Source organism: Drosophila virilis, chromosome 3 (assembly GCF_030788295.1).
Source record: "Drosophila virilis strain 15010-1051.87 chromosome 3, Dvir_AGI_RSII-ME, whole genome shotgun sequence".
Classification (NCBI taxonomy): domain Eukaryota; kingdom Metazoa; phylum Arthropoda; class Insecta; order Diptera; family Drosophilidae; genus Drosophila; species Drosophila virilis.
In genome coordinates this window covers 3100687-3118644 of record NC_091545.1, presented here as the reverse complement: position 1 = coordinate 3118644, position 17958 = coordinate 3100687, and the positions used below count along the sequence as shown (strand labels likewise).

The 17958-nt window shown below is 42.7% G+C and overlaps 2 protein-coding genes across 2 annotated transcripts in view; one reads left to right on the top strand and one right to left on the bottom strand.

The window, feature by feature from the left end:
* The window catches only part of LOC6623887 (elongation factor-like GTPase 1), a 98599-nt gene that overhangs the window by 56188 nt on the left and 24453 nt on the right, over positions 1 to 17958 (bottom strand). The window lies entirely within an intron of this gene.
* The window catches only part of dsx-c73A (doublesex cognate 73A), a 28590-nt gene continuing 20582 nt past the window's right edge, over positions 9951 to 17958 (top strand). The window contains exon 1 of the mRNA XM_032435071.2: positions 9951 to 11869. Within this exon, the coding sequence (XP_032290962.2) occupies positions 10412 to 11869 (1458 nt within the window). The 5' untranslated portion in view covers positions 9951 to 10411. The remainder of the gene's footprint in view (positions 11870 to 17958) is intronic.

The following is a 17958-nucleotide window of genomic DNA, read 5'->3' as shown; positions in this document are numbered from 1 at the left end:
GTGGCACAGCAACAGCGACCCACTGCAAGAGGGCAGGGCCAATGCACTGCGAGAAACTAACAAACGAACTGACGAACGTCTAAAAATACTTGCCATGCAACTTACGGCAATATTGGATTAATTCATTCGTTCATCTAGCCTAAGGCTTTTACTTAAGCCTTCCTGTGCTTAAATTGGAGTTCGAGTTATCCGATTGAACGAGCTTTAAGCGCTCAGCAATCAGAGCTTCACTCAATTAAAAATCTTTGTCATGAGATGTTAATTATTTGATTCAGGTAAGATGCTTTCCAGTTATCTTCTAAGAGCTTTAATGCGCTTTTATGTTCCCTGCTGTGCTTTCAAAGATTTTTAATTGAATAATGCGGTTTTTAAAGCAAATAAAATCACAAAAGGTATTGCAACTTCGTACGAATAATTCCATAGTCAAAAGCAATGTCATCAAAGATTGGAAAATTCAGTTTTTGAGAATTGTTTCTAAAAGCATATATAGTTTACTACGTATTTTTTTCAGTGTATAAAATAAGTAGATAGAAGTTGGCACATTGTCGCTGATAACAGCAATTGGCATTGCAACACTCGCTAACAACTTTATTGTGCTGCAGCAGAGAAAGAGAAAGAGAGAGGAGAAAAGAGAAAGAGAGAGAGATAAAGCGTTTGAGACAGAGACAATGCGTGTAATGTTGTTGCGGTTGCAGCACCGAAAAATTCACTGCATTGCACTCTGTCACATTCGCTGTGGGTTGAGGGTGATAACTTTCAACGGTTTCACGTTTGAAATTGGCTGCGACGCTGCGACCCAAGGCGACAGACTCTGTGGGAAATTAATGAATTAAGAGGAGACTCTGGCGGTAAGACAACAAAAAAAAATAAAAAATGGAAATAAGTAATGCTCACATTACATTAGCGGCAGCCGCTGTTGCTGTTGTCGATGCAGTTGCTGTTGCTGTTGTTGCAGTTGCAGTTGCCGCCAAGTGGCAGGCAACTTCTTTAACTCATTTCCACGACACTCAAATGAGTAAAATTATTGCGGTTAAGTACGCGAACGAAAAGATTTTTCCGACTGCAGCTAAAAATCGGAAAGTAAGCAAAAGAAAAGTCTCCTTGTTGTTGCTTGTTAGAAGACGATGAAGACGAAGAAAAATTGCCAAGCGTCGCCAACGCGTCGAGGGAATTTTCGAGGCTGCCTTTTGTTCGACTCGAATCCAACTCAACTGCAACTCAGCTCGACTCGACTCGACTTGATGGCAGATCGTGAATTAAATTTAAACAGCAGAAATACAAAATAAATAAATGGGACAAGTGAGCGCATCGCATCAGAAAAGACCAACAAACGACTGGTGTGGAAATTATAGGGCTATAAGCGATAGCCAATGCTAGAGATGGACGCGTGTTCAAATTATAATGCTTACAGTATAACATATGCAAATAAAGTACATATAAATATATATATCAAAATAGATAAATGTTATTGTTTTTACTCGTGTTACAGTACTTAGAACCCGATATTCCGTCTGAATCCAATTATATTTTTTTTAAAACATTTTATTTTCTGTAACAATTTATTTTCTGTTTTTCTTAAAGAAACTTTTTTAAATTTGCCGTGTTTTTGTCGTGCTACGTGTAAAAGACATCTATCTAGTCGTGCTCCTTCGTGCTAAAGACGTGCCTCTTTCTGTCTAGTCGTGCTCAGTCCAATTCAGTCGTGTTACAGTCTTCGTCAGATCGTCTCCATCATGTAACAGTCGACATGTTGGGTTGTTTAGCCACTCAAGATGCCGACGATAGGCTGTCTGCAGCGAATTCGTGTCACGACCCGCTGCCAACCCCAAAACCAAAGTGGCAAGAGTCAATGAGGGGCTCGGGTACGTCTCGTGTTGCCTTGTCATTGATAGGCCGCAAGAAAAGTACACGAAAGAAAGAAATCAACATGATCAAGCACTGAGCTAACGATACTCCGGGCAGGCGGTAGATGCGACCAAATTGGCACATTAGACAAATTGTTGCAGACAGCGCCAAGGCAAAGCCAACAACTCAATAACCAAACGCAGCGTAAACTGCAATGCAAAACTGGCTAAAACTGAAACTGAAGTTCATAAATTGAATATGGCAACAACGGTTGCCTGTCAACCGCAATGCCAAGTCGAAGAGAAAAACTCCCTCCATCACTCAATCGTCAGTCTCAGTTTGCGATCTCTGTCACAGAGTCAGAGGTGCGATCAGATGTCAGGGCCTCAACGACTCTCTCAGACCTCAAACCAGAGCCCGCGCGCACCATTTAACAATGCCGCACAATTTAAGCCATCATTGACCCATTTAAGAGCAAACAGCCAGCCCCTTGGGGATTGATGCTGTTTCTGTCGCTGTTGCTGTTGCTGCTTCTGGTTCTAGTTCTGGCCAACTCTTTTGGGTTCTATCTGCCATAAAGTGTCGCCATTTAATTGGCCTGAAAGGCGGCAACTCTGCCGACTCTGCCGCTTGCCAAATATGTCGCAAGTGTCTCGCCGCTGACGCGCACTTAACATGACTTTGACACTTTGGGCCGTGTCCAAAACTCTGCGTAAGTCATCTTTGGTCTTTGTACTTTTTAAGGTTTGTATCAGGCAGAGTATATAGGCTTTCTGTCCGTCTGTATTTTAGAAGAAAGATTCGTCTCATGTTTGTATCTTTCTATCCATTTGTATTTATATTTATAAGTATTTTTAACTTACAGTCCTACTATGCGATTGTTAAAACTTTAAGTAAGCCCTGCAGGTTTTCCTGTATGTATGTATGCATGTATTCATTTCTGCATGTGTGTATGCATGAATGTATTTGTGCATGCATATATGTATGCATGTATGTATGCATGCATGTATGCATGTATGTATTTATGTATGCATGTATGTATGTATGTATGTACGTATGTATGTATGTATGCGTGGATGTATGCATGTGTGCTTGTATGCATGTGTGTATGCATGTGTGTATGCATGTGTGTATGCATGTGTGTATGTATGTATGTATGCATGCATGTATGCATGCATGTATGCATGCATGTATGCATGCATTGTATTTATTGTATGTACATATGTATGCATACACCAAACCTGGATTAACTTCTAGCTATTGAAAAGAGCTTATTTTTAAATGATGCGCTACTATGCGATTATCATCAATAATATTCTATCGAAAGCACATTCCTTCACACTCTCTTACTAATTCTTTTCTACTGAAAACAGAGTAGATTGCAGTCGTGAACTGTCGCTTGCAAAGTTTGAACTCTTTAGTGACTCTGCAGTTGTTGTTGTTGATGGTGCTACTATTGTTGATGTTGTTGATTTGAACAGTAAGAATTTTTCGTCATGCGCTTTAATTAAATTTTGTTTTGGCTTGGATTTCTGTAATGTCATTCTAGCCGTGTCTAAGACGGTGACTGTGTTTCAGATTCTGAGGGTATTGTGCCAGCCGTCGCTCGCATGTGATGTCACTCACATGGCCAAAACCGGCTACTTGGCCATTTGAAGTTCATGGCTTCACACTCGCACACATAAAAGCACAAACAGACACACACACACACACACACACACACACACACACACATAATTACAAATTCATTTGGCACAATTATGCGGCACAGTTGCAGTCGACTGTTGGCTGCTGCACGCCAGGCAGCTCGAGCGACACACATTTAATTGCATTTGGCAAACGAGCGCAGCAACAAGTGCCACAAGTGCCACAAGACTTCACACACAGCCACACGAGTTGCAACAAAGTCAACAGCAGCGCGAGGCTCTAAAAATAAAAGACGCAACACGCGAATCCCAATGCGAATGCGATTCAGTGAGACAATTGCCAACGCATGAAAATTGCTGCCTAGGCACTAAATTAAAAGCTTAATGCGACCAGCCCCCAGATATTACAGCTCCAGAGCTCAGTAGAGCCCCTGGTAATGCCCCCCCAGGGCTAAAACTGGGCTGCTCATTCATTGGTGTCTTGTGAAATGTTTATTCTGCAAAACACTTGGCACGATTTTAATTTGCTTTTAGTGCTGTAATTCATTGGGCCAACTGATAAATGGAAATGAGCACAATTAGTCGTGGGGGGTGTGCCGCAATCTTCTACTGCACATGCATCTGCATCTGCATCTGCATCAGCAACTGCATCTGTTTGCTGCAAGCAACATTTACAGGCCACAGGCACAGATTGCAGCTGTTCGCTGGACTCGCTAACTGGTTTAAGCGGCCTTTTATCTTGTGGATATCTATAAAATTTATCAAGATAAACCGGCCAACAGAGCGCAGATAATAAATAAAACAAATATGAAAATCGAAACTATGGAATACTAGATATTTTCACCAGATATTCTAGCATTACCGCCAATTAGTAACTCTAGCTAAAATATAAATTATTATTCAAGTTTTCAATATTTTCACTTATTAACATAACATAGAAATTTGCAAATAGTCCGCTAAATGAATTATGCATATTTAAAGGCTCATATATATGTAAAGCTTCCTGTTAATAATTACATAATATACGACTGTTATCTAACTTAATGTGCCACTGCTGCCACAAAATCGTAAGAGCCTCAATTCTTTGAATACCTTTCATTTAATTACTTCTAGGCCTTAACGCATTGCGAGTAGAAGATTATAGCTAAAATATATCGGGACTAATAACAGAATGTTTTGAAAAAGTCTTAGAAACCATTGTTGTGTGTTTGCTTAACATTAAACTGTAAAATAAAATGCTATATAACTGTTAACTATATCCATAACAGGCATACGCTAAAAAGATCGTCTTTTGCATATTACTGTAAGTAAGAAGCTTGACACAGATGTTAATTTGCATTTAAACCCATGCTCACATAACATTGTTAGATAGAGTTTGTCACAGCTGATAGTTTGCATTTTATGTAACTATTTTGCATAATATTTTAAGTAAAAGCTTGCCTTACCTATTAGTTTATATTTTTTATATAAAGCACAAAGTTAACTCATTTATAGCACTGGTAAATCTGGGATCTAAACTGGATTCACCAAGTTCTCAGCCAAGGCAAATGACCTGGGAAAGTCTCTTGAACCCTCAAGAACTACCTAAAATTGCCAGCTAGGCTTAGCATAAATTCAATTTGCAGCCGGGGCAATTACCAAGTCAGTGACTTGATCCGTTTCTCTGACTCTCAAGCATTATGCAATGACTTAGGCACATCAAACGGCCACTGGTTGGACCTGATTGTTTCAACACCAACTGTGCAGCCGCAATGTGGCCGAGTCAACGAACCTGTGACAGCTGGGCGCAAAAGCTGTCCATCATGGGGGCATCAAAAGTCGTATGCCCCATGCAACGGTACCCAGGCATAAGCCCAAACGGCAAATGGAGCACTAAAAGAACTTCACATGTTACAAAAGAGGCCCAAAAAAAAGCTATCCAAAAGAGGCAGGTAAAGCACCGGCAGGCAGTAGCGGCAACTGCCACGAGAGTATTTAATAACAGCAAAACGGGGACGGGTGCGGCACACAGCGTATGCAACTCGGGGGCGCCGCTAATGAGCGCCAAGCGGCTATTGGACGCCCCTTGAGGAACTGTGGCAGACATCATAAACAGCTAATAGACGCGGCCAGCGACAACTTGATTAATTGAAACTAAATGGCCCAGCGGCTAAGTTGAATTCGTACCCGAGGATGCTGCCGCAGCTGCGTGCCTTGCAACAATTACAAAAACGGCAGTTGGCTGCAACAGCAGCAACAGCAGCAGCAGCAGCAGGAAATGCAACAAGCACTTGGTCACAATTAAGCAAATGACAAATGGCATCAAATTGCATGCAAAATGAGAAAATCTAAAAGAAAAATTGCTGAGAATCGAACTCGGCGCGTTTGCAGGATGCGAATCACAGGCAGACATATTACACTGTTTGTGGACTTAATTGTGGCCGGTATGCCAAATGCCGCACAAGGCCATGCGTCAGAAGATAAAGTGTTGCACGGTCATTGAACGGCAGCAACAGCAGCAGCAGCAACAACAACGACAACAGCAACATTCCAAGTAGCTGCCCGTTAGAAGCTGCGCAGTTTTAATAAATTTAAATGTGGCCAACAATGCAATCATTTAAACGGCAACAACAATTGGTAATTGAAGCAGACATAAGTTATGCAGCGCAGGCAGCAATTGTTGCTGCTGCTGTTGCCAGTTAATGCAATGGCAATGGCAACTGTTGCAGATGTGCAGCTTGTGGCTTATCACCAAATTTGTTGCAGCTCTTTTGTGCTGCATTTGCTGCGGATAACGTTTGCAATCTTGCATAATGCACGGCAGCAACATGCCGTGGCAACAGCAGCAACATCTCCGCTCTAACTGTACCTGGACAAGCGCTATCTACCGCCGCATTACACAAATAACATCTAATAATAGTAATAATTCAAATTAATTTCGCACCCAGCACCAAAGTGGTAACTATTTGAAATCATTATGTGATAAAGAGAAGGCGCAATGGGAACTGCACACAGGCGAACACCACAGACAGAGAGAAAAGCCAGGCAGAAAAAAGAAGTTGCAGCCAGGCATTTTATCGCTGGCTAAAAAATCAGCAGCAATTTGCAAAAGAGTGGAATCATTTGCACTATTAAAATAAAAATGAAGACAAAACCTGCAGATAAAGCGAAAATAGAAATAAGAATTTCAATGCAAAAGGCAGGCGAGTAGAAAACAACAACAACAGCAGCAGCAGCAGCAGCAGCACCAACAACAGCAGCTACAAAAGCAACTGAAAGCCAATAGAGCGTTTGCAGCAACAGCAGCAGCAACAATTGCTAGGAAAAAGAGCAGACGCCGCTGCGGCAACAAAAATTACCGCCAAAGACCAAAAGATCAAACTGCAGGGAAATAAACAACAACAACAGCAGCAGGAGCAACAACAACCACAGCAGAAAAATGCAGTTGCCCAGGAAACAACAACAACAACAACAATAGCAGCAAAACGAACCACAATAGCTACAAGTAAGAGTGCTCTAGTCGGAATTGTCCAGCCAACAGATACCCTATACTCAGCCCTTCATACCTACTTCTATATGCATTAGCTGCGTTTTTTCTCCCTTCTTCTGCTGTGCCTTTTGACTACTATTCATATTTATATTCTTAGATGACATCCAGAGTGTGTTTGGCTAAAAAATAAGTGTAGATCTAATACACTTTGATATAGAGTAGGGCAGAGTATCCAAGGAGTAAAACGTTCTCTGTATAACCTTTACGCAAACCAACTTTCCGTATTTGGTATATTTACCTTGTGATTTCTCAAAAGTGTCATCGAAAAACCAAAGATATCGATATACTTATATGGAAACAGAAAAGAGGAAAGAGTAATCGATAGTTGGAAATAAGCTTGATAATTTTGTGCGTCTACTCAAGGACGCATGGCACTGTAAATCGATATTTATCGAAGAATAAAAACGTAAATATAAAAACATATCCAAATCGAATAAGCTTATTCTCCAATTCCAGATATACATATATATTTATGGATTTGTATTTTATGGATTTCGAAGCTGTCTCTTTCTGCTTGTTGCCTATATTTTTCTTACTACATTATACCCCTTAAAATTCAGTTTCAATGGGTGCTGGGCATAAAAAACAGATTGCCATTGGCACTTGAGCAGCAGCAACTTCGTGCAGCATCTCTTTCTCTCGCTCTGGCCCTCTCCCTCTCTCTTTCTCTTTCTGTCTCTGTCTTTTCATCAAGTCTGTCTATGCAAAAGTTGCTCTTGGCTGCAAATGCTAAACAGTCGCTGGCTAAAAGGGCCACTGCCAAGCTTTTCATTGCTGGTAAAGTTCAAGAGTTGCAGTTGTTGCTGATGTTGCTGATGCTGCTGCTGCTGTTGCTGTTGCTGCTGTTGCAGTTGGCAGATGATCGCGTCGCGACGCTCGCATATTTTATGCCGTCTTGCCACAAAAGAATGCAGACGCCGCCATTGCGTTGCATATGCATAAAGATAAGCCGAAGAAAGTTGCCCGGTTGCAACTATTTTTTTTTTCTTTTCTTATTTTGGCCACGCAGCAGCAACTGTTGCCGCTCACCCACTCACAACGGCAGCAGCAGCACCCACGATTTGCATGTGTGTCAATGCGATCAGAACGGGTCTTCCATGTGGCTAATGAAGCGCCTAAGGACTTGTCAAATGCATGCACTAAGTAGCCCGGACGGGGCGTGGCTCAATTAGGGCCTAAAACTTGTGTTGCTGTTCCTGCTGCTCAGGAAATTATTTTTGCAGTTCAGCCTGTGGGCAGCACAACGGAGCCGCCTCATCTATCAGGTGCATTGATCTATGGCCATTTTTTTAATTAACGCTCGGTTTCTTTTATTGCGCGGCTACGTGAAAAATGAGCCCGCGTGGCTATGCTACCCAGTGGGGGGCACCCCGTGCTCCGGGCCGAGTCCGGCCTGGGGGCCAGGGCTCGTACCGTTCGGTTATTGTTTTATTGGCTGCCGGCGTTCCCAAGCCGCTGTAGAAATTTCAATGGCAAAGCTCTATTTATATATATATACATATATGTGGATGCATATTTATGAGAAAGGCCGCTAGAAATGGAAATCTATAGAGATCATTAGCAGCCGCAGCACGTTCGAGCGCAGGGCCGCAGCGAGCTCGATCGAAGAGGAAACGGATAGTAAAATATATAGAGAGAGAGAGAGACACAGAGAGAAAGAGAGAGAGAGACAGCTCCAATTAATTTCAAGCGAGAGCACACGCGACAAATTATATTAAATGTTGTCATTTAGCTAAATTGAAACCGACTAAAGGCCCCAACTAAATTCCCAGCTAGGTGTCTGGGCGTCAGGTTTTACCTGTTGGCAGCGGCTACTAATTTTCCTACCCTGCACAGGGTATTTTCAATCTGTTAGCAAATTTGTAACGCATTGAATTAGACATTTATAAATGTATACATATATCTATTGAATCATGAGTATCGGTTGAAAATTAAGTTGATTTCATAAAAAAGAAAAACGTTTGTATTCCAATTAAACTCCAAAATAACGAAGCTTAGTATCAAAAATAACCTTCCGTAATATCAAATACTTCTCAAATATATAAAATATTGTTCAATAATCAAAATCTACTGTTCTCTTCATGACATTCCAATAAAAGATGAGCAAAATCTTTGTAAGACTTACTTAGTCAACATTGAGCTTCTTGTTTAAATACGTTGCACAACTTCAAGAGCATTGGTGAGTCGACAGTCCAAAGAAACCAAAAACTTTTCTATCTTTTTATAGAGCACATCGATGACAGGCTAAACGATGCGGCGTTGACATTGAAGCGAAAGCTAAGAACCAGGCCAAAATGCTAAGAATCTAGTCGAGCGGCAGCATGCCTGGAATGACTAATTGAACGTGCCCCCTCACCGCAGGGGGCCACATGGAATTTAATAGACAACTTGATCAGCTGTCAAACAGTCGAAAGAACTCAACATATCGCACATTTAGCCAAGGTAAAGCCAAAATTTGGCAGTTAGCAGCTAACGCTTGGGGCCCAACAGCGTTTCAACAATTCAACAATGCAACATGTTTGAAGCCTAACAGCGTCTTAACAGCCGCTGTTAAGCCAACAGCTGCGCGCCTAATTCAAGTTTAGAAAGAAATGTAAAGCTGTTCTTTGGCCTTAAAATCTGCTGCTGCTATTTGGAGAACAATGAGCGATACATAAATATTTATTATAAATGCATAATTTAATAAATAAACCCAAATATTCTGGCATTTATTTGTTATAATTTCTAAGGCATTTGAACTGTTAAAAATGTATCTTTATGTAGCTGGGCCACTGTCTCGCGACTGCAAACCGGTCTGCAAAAAGCTGGGAGAAAAGTCTCTGCAGCGATGCGACGTGACGCTGACGCTGACGTCAGCAGCGACAGCGACAGCGACTGCGTTTTCCGGTTGAAAATTTTTAAAAGACGCTGCGGCAACGCGGCCTGAAACATTTGTACCAAGACGTTAGAAGACAGCGCAACTGCGATCGGAGCAGCAGAAAAAAAATAAAATAAAAATACACAAACAAGAAAAAAGTAAATACACAAGTGTTTCCCATAGAAAAGCTGGCCGCCAAGCCAGAGACGAGTAGCTGACTCCTGACCAGCTTGGACTTGGACTTGAATCTTGTATTTAGAGTCGTGCAGTGTGCAGCCAGTTACAGTTAGTTGACACTAATACGAGCTACGAATGCGTGTTGGCCAAAATAAAATAAAGAATAAATAAAAATAATAATAATAAAACAAATAAAAAACTGGATATAAAAAAAAAATACGCGAGTGCCAGTTCCACTTTTTTGAGTACCAGTTGCCAGCCAAATCGTAGCCAGTGCCCACCCAAAAGTGCGTGTGTGTGTGTGTGTGTTCGTGTTCCTAGCACCACCCAGCCACCAGCCCCCCCTTCGAGGAGAAGATGGCGCTAAGTGCAGCCTGGAGCTGCGCCTTGGCGCTGATTGCCACGCTCTGTGCGCTGCCCGTTGCCATCGAGGCCGAGTATCCCGGCGTTATTGAGCTGGTGGGTTATAGCAATAGGCGGGCGCGCACCCACTTTATGGAGAGTCCCACGTATCCGACATTGACGCCGCCCGCTTCGAAGACGCGCGCCGACATTGAAACCGTAAAGCGTAACATGAAGAAATATGATCGTTTGCTGGAGCTGGACACCAAGAATTTGCCGGAGCAGCAGAAAGACATGCTGGCGCGGATTGTGGAGCGTGTGGCGCGACTCAAGGAAACGCTGGACATTGAGGAGCAGCAGCTGATACAACAGGAGGCCACCTCGGCACGCAGCAGCAGCAGCAGCACCCAACAACTGTCCACGGAGGAGGCGGAGCAGAGCACACTGCCCACGACGGGTTACACCGAGACCGAAACGGATCCCACACTGCTGCTGGATGAGACAACGCTGCTGGAGCTGCAGAACACAATGAACGAGCAGGCAGCGCTTCAGGCCGAGGTGACGGCGCAGACAATGCTGATGAAGGAGCTGCCGACGACAACAGATGTCAGCCTAGATGCGCAGACCAACAGCAACGAGCTGGCGACAGGTGAGACCACGGCGCCCGCATTGACTACACTCGCCGGTGACAGCCAGGACAACAGTCAGGCAACGGAAGATGACAGCGCCGAGTCGGAGCTGGAGCAGTCCACAACGAGCGACGATGCGCTAACCGATGCCACCGATGCGGATGATCAGTTTGTGGCGGCGCGTTCCAACAATAATATTGCAGCAATTACAGCTGCCGATGCGGAGCCGGGCACCAGCAGCACCACCAGCAGCAGCGCCGGCAATCAACGCACCTTGAGCACCCAGGGCAAGCACAAGCTGCGTCCGACCAAGCGACCCTTTGGCCACAAGGTGACCGCCGCCCTAAAGCGTGGTCCGCAGCGTCCGAGCAGTGTCAGCGCCGCGGCCGCAAATGCAGCAGCACAATCCAAGCCGCCGCCCAGCTCGGCAACAACAGCCGCCAACAAGCAAAAGCTGCAACAGAAGCTGGGCGCCACCAAGCAGCAGCAGCAGCAGAAGGTGACCGCGGCCAGCTCAGCCAATCCGGCGACCATGACAACTGTCAACTCACAGGCGCCCGCGCTGCCGCTGGAGCAGCTGTACACGCGCACGCCGCAGGCAAATATACCTCTAGCAGCAGCTGCTGCTGGCAGCTCCTCAGCAGCAGCAGCAGCAGCGGCAGCAACACCAGCAGCAACTGCCACCTACAGCAGCAGCAGCAACAGCGGCGGCGCCTCCCCCGATGCCATGGTCTATGATGCGCATGTGAATGCCTCGGCGCTGATAGACAGCCTCAATACGCATGCGCGCGAGGAGTACTACCAGCAGAAGCTCAACGGCGGCAACAACAACAAGGATAATAAGGTAAGTGCAGTTGGACTGGTCAAAAAGCTGCCCAGTTTGGCCATAAAGCAATTGCCCATTTCGACATTTTCCGCTTAATTAGCTTTGAGCTTTCCCACAAAACTTATGCGCATATCAAAGGCCAAGACAATGCCTGTCGAGGGGCGGCTTAAGTGTAGGGGGGGACATGGGGCTATTAGACAGCTTAAGAAACCGTTTTGGCCGAAAATGGCACACAGCTAGAAAAGAAAGAAGAAGAAAAAAAAGAAGTGCAGGTCCGTTGAATGTCAAATGCAGAATTATTGGTACAACTTGACTCTGAAAGCCAGCAACAAGCGGCAACAAGCGACCAACCAACAACATCTGACAGCGACAACAGCAAACGACGACAACAGCAACAGCAGCAGCAAAAGCACAAAAAGTCCAATCCACATATATGCCAAAGTTCAAATACCCTAGCCGAGCTGTAGACAATGCATGTATGCTATACAAATCAGATCGCGATCTATGTCATCATATGTACATACATTTGTTTAAAGAGTATACAACAGAGTTAAATAATTACTGCCCGGATTGTTTAATTATCAAGAAATCTTACAATTGCTAAAAGCTTGTTACAAAAATTAACATGTAAATTGATTTTGAAAAATTATAGCTCTTAATTTTACAAATAAAACCAATTAAATCTTTGCCAAGTTTGAGCAATATCTGAGCTTCATACATAATCATGTATGCATTCTCTTTATATGAAAACCCGGTGCTGATTATATTTGGCTACAAAACGGAATTGAATTTATAATTTCTTAGTTTTGTCTTAAAACAAAAACTATATTCATACAAGGACTTGTTTAATGTTCCATAAGCCATATGATATTATATAAACTATAAAATTTGTCATACAAAAAAATGTATGAACAAAATTCAATTTTATGATAATGGTTTGTGTGCCTAAAAGCAGCATCTGAACCGAATTTCATCAACATATCTCGTAGCAGAGAAGCGATAAATATGGTTTAAAGTAGTCAGTTGATTAGAACCTAGGCAAACTACACATATCATTAGATTTTATAAAGATTTCGGCAGTGTGTTACACATTTGATGGCATATTGATAATACCCTCTAGAAGGGTATAGAAAAGTACACTCGAGATTGGAGCGTATAAAGTTATCCATTGCTAGAGAGGAGGCTGGTTGGCAGTCAATGTGGCCACTTGTTATAAATGGAGCGCCTTCAGGCATTGGCTTTCCATTGCAAATCGATTGTCATAATGTTGGCAACGACAACAGCAGCCCGCTGCTCGCTCGCTAGCAGCAACAGTTGCTACGGTGCGCCTGGGACAATCGATGAAAACCTCTTTTGCCGCTGAGTGGGTCAGTTTTGGTAACAGCACACAAAAAAAAAATATTGGACATGCTGTCAGCGGAGAGCACTGGGGAACTGGTGGGAACTGGGGGAACAATTCAATGCACATGTCCAGATCACGGTCATGTCTGAGGGCAGCTTCTCACATTCCATCATCGCATGGACCAAACTCGGCCCACACAAAAACTCCAAAAACAAAAAAAAAAAATAGAAGGAAAAATCGGAAAAGCGCCTCAACGCTTGGCAATTTGTTGCCACCACTGACCTATAAATTTTGATGTGCGCCTAGGCTAAGCAACACATATATGATGATGATGATACGGAGGCGACTCCAGCTACAGCTACAACAACGGCAACAACGACATAATTTATGGCTGCGATTGGCCATTGCCAATTGGCAATTCGCGAGCCGCTGTCGTAGATGGGAAACGTACCAGTTGATGGAGACGACACACATTGGCCATCCTCTGGCTCCTCCAATTGCCGATGCAATATCAGACGACTATCGACAGGTTGAGCGAGTTGCACGTACCGCGGCGTTGCACGCTCTACGTGACACACAAACACATAATCCGCAAATCCAGCAACAGCAAAGACGATCGTCAACAGGTTGCATTGAGAAAAAATGCGTTAGTTATTTAGTTGCATTAGATTTGGGTTTAGGTCTTCTGCGTACCTTCACCAGCTAACCAACGCCTAATTACACATTAGAGATGGCCACGTGAAGTGTTTTCTTTCGTGAAAGCCGTGCTTATTATTTACTTAGCAACTTTTCATGGACAATTCATACTTAATTATCTTTTGATTTTATTGACTCAAAGTTATTTATGAGAAACTTTTGAAGTCTCTAGGTCGTTTAATCAACAATATATGCTTAAAGATCAAAATTGATCGATACCTGTCGATTGTGCGAGCACAGAAAAATTTATCGATTAGTCGATATTAACTGTTAGTCGATATTCTTCGATTTTGGGAATAATGAAGCTGTTCATAAAAATATAAATTTATAGAAAATATTTAAGTTATAAATATGAACATAATGTGCGTAGCTTATCGACACAAATTTAATAAAAAGACTTTTATCAATAAAAATCTGAAAGATAGGTTGTTCGTGTCGTGCTTCAATAGCCCCGATATACACGCCATCATCTCCATAACCCGGCGCAACCCGAGACTTTTGTTCTTAATTGAATTGATCGTCACATATAGAGAGGTATCCGCACCTAAATAGGCTACCAGCTGTGGCCTAATGAAGTCTTTAATTGTTCTTAACCGATAATCGCAGAGCAAAGCGCGCTTGCAACGCTTTGATGCCGTTTAAAGCTTTAGAAATGCGCTAAATGTCTCGCAATCTGGGATTTATGCGGAGAGAAAGAAAGAGACGCGGACTCTTCGATTGGCAGCCAAGTTATTTTGATTGCTCAGCTTAATTGAAATGGGTGCCACTCATACGAACTGCCTTTCTCCTTAATGTGACGTAAAGTTGACTTGAAAAACTTACAAGGTCACAAAAGATATAATTAGCTATAAACGATGCCTAATCAAAATGGATAAGGAATGGTATAATAATGTTTTGCTTAAGACCGTATGTCAAAGGCAAGAGGCAGGTTTCAAAGAATATTTCTGCATATTTCTGAGCTCAGCTAATGCACACTTATTCATTTTATGGATATTCGTCAGTGTCCATCAAATGAATGCTCAACTTATTGCAGCTCCCATTCGTAACATGCACATTAACCAAACTTTATGATCAGGCCATGATTCTCAGACCCAGACTTGGCCGCAGCCTCGGCTTCAGCTGTTGTTGATGATCAGCGAAGCGGCAAGCCGCGAGCTGTTGCCACTGGCCAACTGGGAATCAGCATTCGGACTGATTGCTTGACGTCTTTTACCGCTAGAAATATCATAAATTAACGATTAAGCACAGATTTGTTCATACGGGGTTTTCTCGTATTCTTTTTTGACCGTGTGTAATTAACACATTGTTAAAATATTTTTGCCCACAAAGAAAAAAAAATACAAATATTATATATATAGAAAAGCCAAAACTTATTATTGTGGCATTGCGACACAAAAATGAAGATGTTAAGTTTGGCTCAGCTAATTTGCATAGGAATAATAATAACAAAAGAAAAAGAAAATAAGAGAAGAAAACAAAAAGGTTGGAAAAACTTTCGCTGGCATTTAATTTACACGCTTTCTAAGCTACAGAGAATCAGCTAAGAATCAAGTTCAGATCAAAAGGCGCTAATGGGACGCAAATCAAGACCAAATATCATAAAATTTCGATATCTTAAGAATACAATTCCGGCTTGGCTTGGCTTTAACGATGCTTCTAAAGCACCGTTAGCCGCAGCATTTACATACCACATGCCACAAACAATGCCTAGGTCATGGCGCTGCGCCATGAGTTGCAGTTAGTTCGACTTCAGCTTTGAATTATGCAACATGAGCAACATGCGACTTTTTCACGCTCTCAACTCATTTAATTAGTGGGCAGTGTAGGCAATCACAAATGAATGTTTCACAGTAGGGAAGAATGGGCGACTTGAAGATATCCTGTAAGAAATTTTACCTAAGTAGCTTTTGTGCTACATATTTGACTGAAATGCAATGTTGTATGTATACCCAATGTCATTACATCCATTTAAGAATACTCTATACTCTATATTCTGTACTCTATAGTCTATACTCTATGCTCTATACTCCATGTGCAGCACTCTCAAAGAGACTTCTCAATTGTTGCTGTGTTTACAGGGTATAGAAAAAAAAAATGCGGCATGCGCCAGGCTCAAAAGCCAGCTCAGTGCCGCAATGACCACGCCCTCGCCCGTTGCATGTAGCTGGCAATTAATAATAGTTTTTACATTTGCATTATTACGCTGAAAAACAGCCAGCCACGAGAAAGAGGCAAGAAGTTTCACTGACTTAAGCAGTAACTGTGTGCCCCCCCTTCGTACATCCCCCATTATGGTTAACTTTGCCGCGTGCCTCATAACAATGACACCAACAATTTTACAAGACATAGAGCAGATAATCATAGCCTACGAGCGAGTCGTGGAAAGAAAAACAAAAGCCAAGAAAAGTGAATTACACTCAATGTAATTTTAACAAAAAAAAGAATAATAATAATGATTACAATAAAAATAAAACCATGTTTCGAATGTCTATATAGAGCTATAAATAAAGTCCGGAACTGTGTATTAGATATTTGTGGAAAAGTGTGAAATTTTTGCAGCTGCCAATTGGTTTTGATAGAGAGCAGGTGAGGTCTTGGTTAGAGGCTGTGGCCAGCTGTTGGAAAGTTCAGCGAAATGAAGCATGGAATTGGCCATAAATCGACTGACCATGAAATAGTTGTCATGACTTTGGCTTCAAGTCTTATCAGACGCTTGTTAAGACAAACAAAACACACACACAAATGGCCGAGAGAGCAGAGACCGTTAGCCCAAAACTTATGCTAATCAAAGAGCCCCAAAAGCAATTACTAGCCGGGCAGGCGCTAGCGGAAGCTGCAAGCAAATGCAAATGAATGCATTCAAGCAGAAAGCCAGAGGCTGAGGCAGAGCCAAGAGCCATGAGCCCAGGGAAAGAGTTAACATTATTCATATGATTAGGAAAAATCGAACAATGCGGCAGAAGAAAGCTGAGAAAAGCGCTCGCCAACAAATACTCGCTCTCTCTCTCTCTCTCTCTCTATCCCTGTCTCTCTCTCTCTCTCTCTTTGTCTGTCTGTCTCGCTGGGGTCTTGAACTAGGTCTAGCCGCTGGCTTTCTAAGCCAACTCTCTTTGGGAAAGGGTTTTGCATTTCTATTTCTGTTTTGCAGCTCTTCTTGATTTATTAATAACATTTATCCAGTCACAAACTTTTACTTGCAATTAAAGAATTTTTAACCACGCTAATAACAATAATTTACAAAAAACGAAAGAAAATAAAAATATCTAAAAATAAAATCTCATTAGTGCAAAACTAGCGCAAATTATGCGAAATGCAAGAAATAAAAAGTGAAACTTCAATCATGTACCTAAAAAAAAAGCCCTTAAGTGTTTCATATACGTGCCCGAAGATTTTGCGATCTGGCCGCGCTTCATTTGCGGCCATGACTTGGCTACTACCATCACACGGATGGATGATTGCCCGATGCGTGGGTCGAAGCTTTGCCAATCGTGCCAGCCAGATCTTTAGACGTTGATGCCCTAATGAGAGCCCTGGGCGCCGACGGGGCACTTTCCATTAAGTGAGAGTTTCGGCCACTTTTAGAAGCTGAGCGTAAAACAAACTACATCACAACTAGACAGACTCAGTCCTCCCTTTTCCCATCTGGCAAGGGGGCTTCTCCCCACCTCTGGCATGAGGTTTGCCGCCTCACGAATCCACGACCAAATTAAGATCTCACAGCATTTGGCAACTAATTGTAAATGTCTCGCTGGCAACTATTTGCATTAGCCGCAAAACCCACCTCGGCAGAGCACCTATCAGACCTCATATCGATACCCCCTCCTTTGCCCCTCGCTCCCCCTTCTCCTAAACCCCTGCAGCCGGACTTCTTCATCAACTTGAATTGCCTGAGCCAACTCTCATCCTTTGAATTTGGCTTTGAGTTTGTCTTTGACTTTGGCTTTTGGCTTTCTTCTCGTTACTTTCTGCTGCTTTGGCTTTCTAGGTCGTGTAATTGTGCATAGAGCACACTCACACACACAGACAAACACACACACAAACACACACACAAAAACCAATTGCATTTAAA